Here is a 10,089-nt window from a genome sequence, read left to right on the forward strand (position 1 = left end):
ATAAGAGTTTACTTTCTGTAAGCTTTCTCCACCTAAGGTGAATTTCATTTACTCAATTTTTAATTAGATTCATTTATCATCTCCCACAAGTAAAGGAAAGAATGTACTACATTTAAGGGTTAACACTCCTAGACTGCTCTTTACAAAACTGAGTTGTTTGGAACCCTTATCCATTGCTGGTAGGAATGCAAAATGGTACAGCCACTGTGGACAACACTTTGGCAGTTCCTCAAAAGGCAGAACACAAAACTACCATATGACCCAGCAATTCCAATCCTAGGTACATGCCCAGAAGTGAAGGCAGGAACGCAAACAGAAACCTGTACACCAGTGTCCACTGCAGCACTTTTCACAATAGCAGAAGGTGGAAAGAACCAAAATGTCCATCAACAGATGAAGGATAAACACCATGTGGTCTATCCATACAATGGAACACTACTCAGCCATAAAGAGAAATGAAATCCTGATGCATGCCACATGGGTGAACCTTGGAAACAACATGCTGAGGGAAACAGGCCAGCTGCAAAAAGACAAATACTATATGATCTCACTTATATGAAATAGGCAAATACATAAAAACAGAAGATTATTAGTGGTTACCAGGTGGAAGAGAGGGGGAAAGAGAAAGTTTATACTTAGGGGCCATTACATTTATGTTAATGGTGGTAGGATGATTTGAAAAAGGATAGTGGGAATAGGTGCACAACTTGAAAAATGTAATCAATGTCAGTGAACTGTACATGTAGACCTTACTGAGATGGCATATGTTTTGTTATGTATATTTTCGCAATAGAAGAAATAAATCTGCATGTTGGTCTTTCCAGTAACATCTCGTACCTTACTCTTCACTGATAACTCAATAGCTAAAGGTGCAAATGTCTGGTGTATTCTCCCTCTCCCCCAATTCTAATCTCCTCCAATTCTCCCCCCAAGTCAAGTCAATGGATGCAACACAGACTCTATGCCGGTTCTCTCTTTGAAAGTTTATTATTTAAAAAAAAAAACAAAAAAAAAAAACCCTATACTTTTTACATTCACCTCCCAGAACACTTAATGGTACCAGCTAATGATGTTCTATAAAAAGTCTACCAGCTGCTTGAACGGCTACACATTTTTTTTTTTTTTTTTTTACCGTGTTCTGGTATTAAAGTGGTGGGAACTCTTTGGGAATTGGTGTAACATTAAGTACTGAGATTTCAAATACCCACATTAGAAATAAAATTTTTAAAGGAGGTAATTACTGAATGAAAGTTCAAGGCTGAAAGGAAAGATTAATAGGAAAAAAAAAATATTGTTAAAAAAAACAGCCGCTCCCCCACCCACAGTTAGGTTTAAAAAAAAAAAAAAAAAAGCACCCACCCACCTCAGCCCCGTATCTCTCTCAGCAAAGCCACCCGGTCCTGGACACAGGGTCTCAAACACAAATACATGTACTCTGATTTGCAGATCAGCCTCTGGGATCTTAACTGGCCCCAGTCAAAGGTTTAAAAAGAAAAATAAGGTTAGGTAGTTAAGACATCCATAAATACTGGTATCCAAACAAATGAAAACATCCTGGCTTTGGTATGGCTACAGAAATCTATCTAGAAATTGTTGAAAAGGACACTGGCTTGGGTGGAGGGGTGTGACAGAGGTACACAAAAACCTCCCATCAGAGGTAAAATAAGTATCGGGTCATATCCATAGCAAACACTTGAGACAAATATAATACGTGAAGCAAACGTCCCTAAAAAAAACACAAGTACAGGTTCTTGATCAGAATTGTCTGGGCCAGACTTTCTCAAAGTGTAACTTGCAGGAAAAAGTTTGAACGTGGGAATTCATCTGGTGGCCCAGGGTCTAGTGAGCAACAAAGATGTTTAGGAACAGGGACTGGCCACCAGGGCTAACAGTCAGCTCTTCTTACTGTTCTATGGAATCTCAGAGTCTGTTTACCCCTTTGAGTTAGCCTCTGTCCACCACAAAAGTATCTCCACCTACTATCAAAAGGGCTTCTCCTGCCCCTCGTCACCACAGAGGCCTGCAACAGTGGTTGAGCTGCCGATTTTTCATCTCTGCAGTGACTAAATAAAAAGTGAAATCTTCTGGGATTCAGAGTATAATTTGCTATGCTGTGTCTCAAGTCCACTTAACATTTTCCACATTCCCTAGGCCATGATGAAAGTGAGATATAGGAGTTGTGAGGACGCTGAGGAACAGAAGGCAGTGATGGGTGGGGACCATGGCTTCAAACACCCTTAGAAGATACAGAAGAGAGACAGCAAAAGTGCCCAACCCTGGTCTTCAAACAGACAGTCACACTTCACAAAAGCAGAAAGGGGCCACCAGACAAGGCAAGAAAAGACAGGCAAATTGTTGCTGCTTCGATGCTGACCTTCCCAGTGGTTATCAGTACAAGCTTTGGTATATTGTTTAAAAGGAAAATGATCGTTAAAAACAAAACAAACACCAACACCCTTGATGGCAAAACATACTTTATATATTTAAATCAATTTCCATCACAGGGCACTAGCTGATAACCGATAGCTACCTGGTATTATGGGATGTCACACACACCAGAGTGACAACTCAAGTGACAGAAGTCCTCCCTTACAGCAAAGGTGTCAAGAAGAAACAGTGAAGCCCCAGTTCACCATGGACTTGGTTCCCTGTCTGGAACATCATCATAATGGGGGTTGGAGAGCAGAGAAGAAACAGAACGCCCAGGCAACTTCTGATGAACAGTATCATTTATCCTATTTTCTATCTAAGATGCCAACATGGCGGGAGGGGGGGGGACAAGGGTGGGGGAAATGGATTATAAATTACAACAAAAATATATCTGTATAAATCTTTACTCTGAGTCAGTAAGGTTTGGACTCTGTTGAAGCCAGGACTCAAGAGAAGGGGATTTACTTGACACCATGGCCCTCCAACTTGCTTCAGGGTGTGTGCATCAAGGACAACACAAGAACAGCTTGAGACCGGAGGAATTACTTACAAAGATTTCCCAGGATGTGTCAGCTCTACTGATTGCCCATAGAGATGCTAACAAAACTGCTCTAACCCCAAATTCCTTCAAGCTCTCAAGATGGCAACTAGAGCAGACAAAAACCCCCTACCCAATGAGTCATTTCTCCATGTATGGGAACGAGGGAAGGGCGCCGAGCCTGGATGGAGGGCCCTTGCATCTGGATTCTTTAGAAACAGTGTAAGTTTAGTGGCAGCCATGGCAGAGGAGCTTTCCTTCTCTTCAAGCTGGGCCTGATCTCCTGGCAGGCTGGGAGTGCTGAGGGCCTGACCACAAAGTTCCATGGGTCTGGAGTAGCCGACATGCAATAATGGCACCAGCAACACAGTGAAACCTGGATTGTGAGTAACAGCCTATAGATCACTGATTATTGTACTATCAATCTCTTCTCCCCACCTACGACAGATAACCCAGATAATCAGCCTGTGGCGTGTCCTACTTCATCTACTTGGGAACAGGGGAGAGAAATGAAATACAAATGAAAACTTCTGAAATGACCACTTCCTGGTTCCAGCCTGAGCTAGGGCAAATATGTTTGAATAAACCACCTGCATTAAGTAACATTTAAAATATTAGCAACTTCAGCACATTACAAATATGACATTTCCCCTTCCCCCAACCCCATTCACTTCACTACACCGTCTCCAGGCAAATTTTCCCGTTGCTCAGCCAGTGGAATGGATGGCATGCACCAGATGTTACACGAGGCATTTATTTCTCTGAGAAGGCAGAGAGCCAGGAGAATTAATCTCCTTCTGCTAGGACCTCTGCCCAAAGCTTCTGGGGAAACAGTGAATTGGGCTCGACAAGGGAAGTAGCTATGTAATCCACTAATCAGATTCCCAATGTGAAAATGCACTGTAGAGTGTATCTCTTCCCGCTCTTCTTCACGGTAGAAAGACCCGAAGATAATTAACAAAAGAGCTTTCCCTTCAAACTCAAAGGAGCTTTAAAAAAAAAAAAAAAGTTAAAGACAAAATACAAGCAAAAAATAAAGAAATAAAGGGACAGTAAATCAAACCCCAGTACTCCTGAATGTAAAACAGTCCCATGGTGACGGATGTCTGGAAGTCAAGACAGGCAAGAATGACACCGAGATGGAAGCGGCCAGCCACCCAAGTGTCTTGCAGAATCCTCAACAGTGTTCTCCATTTTCCAAGGCCGAGTAGCTATTCCCAGTGAGTTAAAATTTTTCTATTAAGAAGACAAAACAAAAATAAAAACCACTCCAAAAAAAGGGTCAAGGGGAGAACACTGTAGAAAGTCAAGCCGCTGACCGCCGGCGGATCACAAAGAGTCCACGCTGAAGTTGGCCCAAGTAGATCCTCATCTTTGTGCTGTCACTTGTCTTCCTCACCCAGATCTGCACGACAGAATACAAAAAGGGAAAAAGATGATAGGGACTAAGAAATACTGAGGAGCAAATCTTGCATGAATTAGGTGTGGGCAGAAAAATCTTCCTTGAATGACCGCTCAGCTCATGAGGCTGTTCTCAAGCACCTGTCACCTGTGGTCCTCCCAAAGCATACCACTCACATGCAGAGCAGGAAGCAGCCCTTGCACTCATCCCTCCCAGTCACCTCTCTATACCTCTGAGTCAGAAAATGGAAAGCACACACATCTTGGACTCCATTGTTGCCCTGATCTTAAGGACTCTTTGATTTGGTTTGATTATAATATTATCAACATTCAAGATACATATATTCATGAAAATAAACTTTCAATCAAACTTGAAAATATTTTCCTTGTCCCAAGGGACTTCCATGTTATAGCCTTTCAAGGCTCTAGTTTGCTGGTAGTCAAGGCTGATGGTGGTGACAGAAAAAGAAGGAAAAAAAAGATACCCGTGACTGAGTAAAGGCCCAATCAGGATCATGAGAAGGTTGAACAGTTTAAGACAGTCCTTCCTTCTGCCCCATTCTATTCTCCCCCACACGGTATCAGATTTCTTGCACTTTAGAGGGTAGATGATGTATTCTTCCATGAAACTGAGAATGAACTCTGGCAGCAGGGGGAATGCCGGTGCTGAAAGCTGCACTCAGTAAGTGGCATCCCTGCAGGTAGGGATGGGACGACGTGCTCCTTGCCTGGTGCTTGACACACCTATGCAAGGGTTGACTGAGCTCTTACTGTGTGCCAGACACTGTGCTGTGCATGCTTGGCTTCTTTATCCTCAGAACACCCCATGAAGTAAGCACCACCATCGTCTCCATTTCACAGAAAAAGGAAACTGAAGCTCAGCAAGGTTGAGCCACTTGTCCAGATGTAAGTCCTGGCACCTCACATCAAAGGCCCTTGCTCTTCTCCGCTAAACCAGCCCGTATCTTTCTTACCCCGACTCTCTGTACCGTGCAATAAAATGGAGTCATACACATGGGTTTTTAAAAAGGTCTGCATCTCACCCATACATACAAGGTACAATTTTACAGACGTATCTCCTCCCTCCGCCACTCGGTTTTCAGGTTCTAAATAAGCTTATTCTCAGTTTCTTTAACGTGATTATTTAGCGACAGACTTTCAAGTCAAATGCGCTGGTTTAAAAATTTAAAAAATTAAAGACCTCAGATAAAGCTGAGCCTTTAAAGGACGTGGCAGAGACATTTTAAATTGAAGAGTGAGCCCAAGGAGGGGTTAACCCAGCCACTGCTGCATACTCAGACCAACTCGCCAAACCTGTCCACAGTCAAGTCATGCAGAGGCCCAGTGACTCCGGTGTCACTTAGGATTTGACCTGAAAAATGAGCTGGGGCACTTTTGAGAAGTGAGGAATGTTTCCCCAGCCCCAGACTCACATGCCTCCGATGCACCGAGGCGTCTCCCTCCAGGAAACAGGTCTCTGTGTCACCGTTTCCTTGTCAGACCACTCTGACACTCTATTATGTCAAAAACTGACAATCTTCAACAGAGAGAGAAAAAAATCTAACTTGTACTCTTATTTTCCTGAAAAACCCTGAAGTGTCACAAAGGACAATGATGCACTGGTTCTAAAGTGAGGCTCAGGTACTGGGAGGTCCTGCTTGCTCTGCAGAGCACCACACAGGGCCAGGCACGAGTGCTCCATCGTGAAATCACGCCACCTCTTGGCTGAGGACCAACAGGTCTCTCTATTAGATCCCCTGGTCTGGTTGTCACTTGGCTGGAGGTGACCACATGGCTCCTGAGCCTCGGGCAAAAATAACGTTTATTTTGCAAACGAGTCACATTTGAGGGCATTTTCAATTCAGGAAGCTGGGAGAATAAAAGAGGCTTAAGTTATTTCATAATCCAGTTTCATTAGATTGACTGTGCACTGGCACGAATAAGTTACAGAGGATAGACACGTAAAAATCAATTTCTTGGCAGACATTTGTGGACTGATAAAAGATCGAGCCAATCCAGCTATTAAAGTTGAAAACTTTTTTAAAACTGCTAACAAGTTACACAGTGCTGACATCCTGCTAATGAAGGGCCAGTTAGAGGACTCACAGGGCAGCCACATACTCCTTGAGCGTGACCCTCTGAACTGACTTTAGAATAAATACCTTCCTATGGGAGTGACTCGCAGAGGCCAATACCCACAGGCACAAGCGTGGGAGTTTGGTGTTCAGAGACACAACAGGACATGCCAGACTGGAAAGAGAACAAGCAAGGAGTAGAGTGCGGGCCTGATCAAGCAGGCTGGAGCTCCAAAGCCAGCACCCACTCACTGAGCCTTTACTCTGTGCTCAAGTAAGTCATCAGCATGCCAGAAGGCCAAATTCAGCCCTTAGTTTTGGTCATTTACTCAAAAAATGCTCATTAAGCACTTACTGTGTACCACGGACTACGCTGGATGTTGAGGAAACAGTGAACAAGGCCACCAGGTCCTTGCCACCACAGATCTTCATATACAGTGGACGTGGGGAACATTAAATAATCACACTCTGGCAAGTGCTAATGAGGTAAAGTTCAGAGTGTCATGGCGTTTGCCGAAGAGCATCTAATTTGGCCTGAACAGTCAGAAAAGCTTCTTCGAATGGAGTGGACAAGACAGATCCTGGGCCAGACATCTCCACATGTGTCATTTAATCCTCACAGCAAGAAACAAACCTACTAATACATATGAAAATTCTAGAGAAGTAGCAAACCAAAGATGAAGCGCACGCCACAGGCAAGCTCCATCCTGAGTGGACAGATCCCTTAAAAAGAAGCAGGGTTTGAACGCACAGACATCACACAGACTTGCCTTTTGGTCTTTCCTGAGTCTACCTCACTGGTTCCCAAGTCAATTACTGTACAGGGAGTTCACAAACACCACAAGGAATACATGGATCCACATAAACTGTAGTCAAGCAATAGAAGAGATTTTCAAGAGTGATTCTGACTATGTGCAATTTCTGCCAAAAGTGCTGACTTCAGGATGTAAGAAAGCACATGATTCCACTGTACTTTCTTGGTGGCATTTTCAGGTTTGTCATATTTTAAACACTTCACAGAGCAATTTTTTGCTATCCTAAAGGGTCAAGGGTGTGTCCGTACCTCATTGGCTCCGACGGAGCTGATCACACAGCTGAGTTTCTGGTTGTCCTTCGACTCCAGGTAGATGGCTTGGCTCTTGTGGTACCTGCCGAAAACAAGGCACAAATTAAACGCAAACACAAAATAGAAAGAAGAAGGGGGAAAAAGAAAACCACAACAAAAAATTATAAGTAAAGGAGTCTTAATTTACATTTGAGGAAGACTCTGGGTTTCAGAAGGTGTGGTGTAAGTTAAAGGCGTCTATCCTTGGATTAGATTACATGGTCTCTTCTTAGCTTCTGGATCTAAACCTTCCATTCATTAGTTCCCTCTGCAGAGGGCACACGGGCAGCTGAGGAAAGAGTTGGGAAACTAACTACAGTTTTTTTTTTTTTAATTTAGACAATATGACCCTGTTAAAAAGTAAACTAAAAATTTTAAAGTAAAACCCATGTTTCCACTTCCTGTCCTCACCCCAGAACACTGAAGAAGGTAGGGTAGACACAACAAATAGGTAGATGTAAACGAATGTCCTGGTAGTTATTTTCTATTTGCCCAAATAAGTCACCAACAAGCAAGGCCAAATTCAGCCCTTAGTTTTGGTCATTCACTCAACAAATATTCACGAAGCACATACTGCATACCACTGACTATGCTGGATGTTGTGGAGACAGTGAACAAGGCCACCAGGTCCCCGCCATCACAGAGCTTCAAATACAGTGGGGTGAAGAGCATTAAATTATCACATTCTGGCAAGCGCTAATGAGGCAAAGTTCAGGGTGTCATCATGTACAGTGAAGGGGCACCTAATTTGGCCTGGACAGTGAGGAAACCTTCTCTGAATGGAGTGGACAAGACAGAGGCTCCCCTTTCAGGCCCTGCATCTACCTCTTCCCTGCAGTGCAGTGTGCCATGCGCAATTTCTGCAAGTTCAGGGACAAGGCCAGGGATGAAGGAGAGGAAGCCAGGGCCAAAGGCCAAATGGGACAATGACAGCTGCCACAGGACGCAGGAGCAGCTGCTGAATTACAAGCCTGGAAATATCAGCTGAGCTGCTGCTGGCAGCACTGGCCTGGGCCAGCCCCAGTTCAGTCAAGACACAACCTTTAGATGATTCTGGTTGCACAGATCTGGTGAAACACACCCACTGACTCATGCAAATTCCACCCAAACCCATCTTCCAGCAAAGCAGTGCATCTTATTATATTTCTCTGGGGGAGGAAGGCAGACTCTTTTGCTGGTATAATGAAATAACCTACTGCCGAGATATCACAGCTAAAGGACGTATGTACTTCACTCCCACAATCAGCTTTTTCCAGTCTAGGTTCTGAGCGCTCTTTAACCTGCTAAGTAGGAGCTGAAAACTCAGGTTTCCAAGTCAATTTATTCCCTGAAAACACTGTTGTTAAAAGAAATCGAATCATAAATGCAATTAGAACAGTGAGATTGGTTTGGACCCAAGCTTTAAAGCTGCTTTTGGCCATAGATTAGTTGGTAAACTGGGTCAGGGGGCCTTCATTATGCTGAATATGTAATGTCACAAGGTCTGAATTGTAGGATGTAGGAGGAAAGGCTGAATTAGTTCACAGCCAAACTCTAACTCTGACACTTCTTTACCTTCTCTCCCACATCTAAGCCCACTATTCCATGTAAATAGTACTGTCCTAAATAATGGTTAGAATAAAAGTACAAAGGGAGAAGAACATTCACAGTTAATCTATGGGGACTGTGAGTTATTAAAAAGATAAAACACAAAACAAAATGCAACTAGCCTCAAGTCATTCTGATACTACTTTCTAAATATTTTAAAAAATAAAAGGCACAGGTGTGGTGTAGAATTATATTACTACCGTGAGCACACGCTCAGTATAGTGCTAAGCGTAAAAAAAAGACCATGTCCATTATATTCCTGTGTTTGTAATGAAATTTATACACATAACATATGTATCATTCATATATATGAAATTGGGCAAATCTACATATTAAAATATTTAAGTGTATATTAAATGCATATTCAAATTTTATAAAAATATAAATTTAAAACGATATTCCTTTTTTGGCACAGCTGACTTTTTCTAAAATAAATAGGTACCACTCATGCAAAAAAAGTAAATAAATATTTGCTTGTAAGTCATGGTATTGCAATGGGGAAGGAACAATTCTGAAAAGGAGGGCTAAGAATGGTTACACAATTTGATGAATGTAATCAATTCACTGAATTGTATGCGTAGAAACTGCTGAATTGGTATATGTTCTGCTGTGTATACAACAACAAAAAATAAATTTTAAAAAGTCAAGGTATTGGCCTCACGCCATATACAAAAACTACTTCAAAATGGATCAAAGACCTGAATATAAAGCCTAAAACTATAAAGTTCATAGAAGAAAAAATAGGACCAACACTACAGGCCTTAATACATGGCATTAACAGGATACAAACCATAACCATCAACACACAAAACCCAACACATAAGCTAGATAACTGGGATCTTCTGAAAATCAAACACCTGTGCTCTTCAAAAGACTTCACCAAAAGAGTCAAAAGACAACCTACGGACTGGGAAAAAATTTTTGGACAGTACAAGTCAGACAAAGGTCTAATC

The 10,089-nt window shown here is 42.5% G+C and overlaps 1 protein-coding gene across 3 annotated transcripts in view; it reads right to left on the reverse strand.

Annotated features, from left to right (window-relative positions):
* Positions 1–1,359: 1,359 nt before the first annotated feature.
* Positions 1,360–10,089, reverse strand: part of SUDS3 (SDS3 homolog, SIN3A corepressor complex component) — a 46,710-nt gene continuing 37,980 nt past the window's right edge. Inside the window, exons 11-13 of one of the 3 annotated variants that reach the window (XR_002824525.1) lie at positions 7,698–7,838; positions 7,508–7,592; positions 4,337–4,373 (exon numbers count right to left, since the gene is read on the reverse strand). Coding sequence is in view for 2 of the 3 variants with exons in the window: in XM_004379030.2 (XP_004379087.1) it covers positions 4,275–4,373; positions 7,508–7,592 (184 nt within the window). In the remaining variant the exon portion in view is untranslated. The other 2 variants (XM_004379030.2, XM_023733755.1) reach the window with 2 other exon arrangements.

The sequence above is a fragment of the Trichechus manatus genome, unplaced genomic scaffold (assembly GCF_000243295.1).
Source record: "Trichechus manatus latirostris isolate Lorelei unplaced genomic scaffold, TriManLat1.0 scaffold00061, whole genome shotgun sequence".
NCBI lineage: Eukaryota > Metazoa > Chordata > Mammalia > Sirenia > Trichechidae > Trichechus > Trichechus manatus.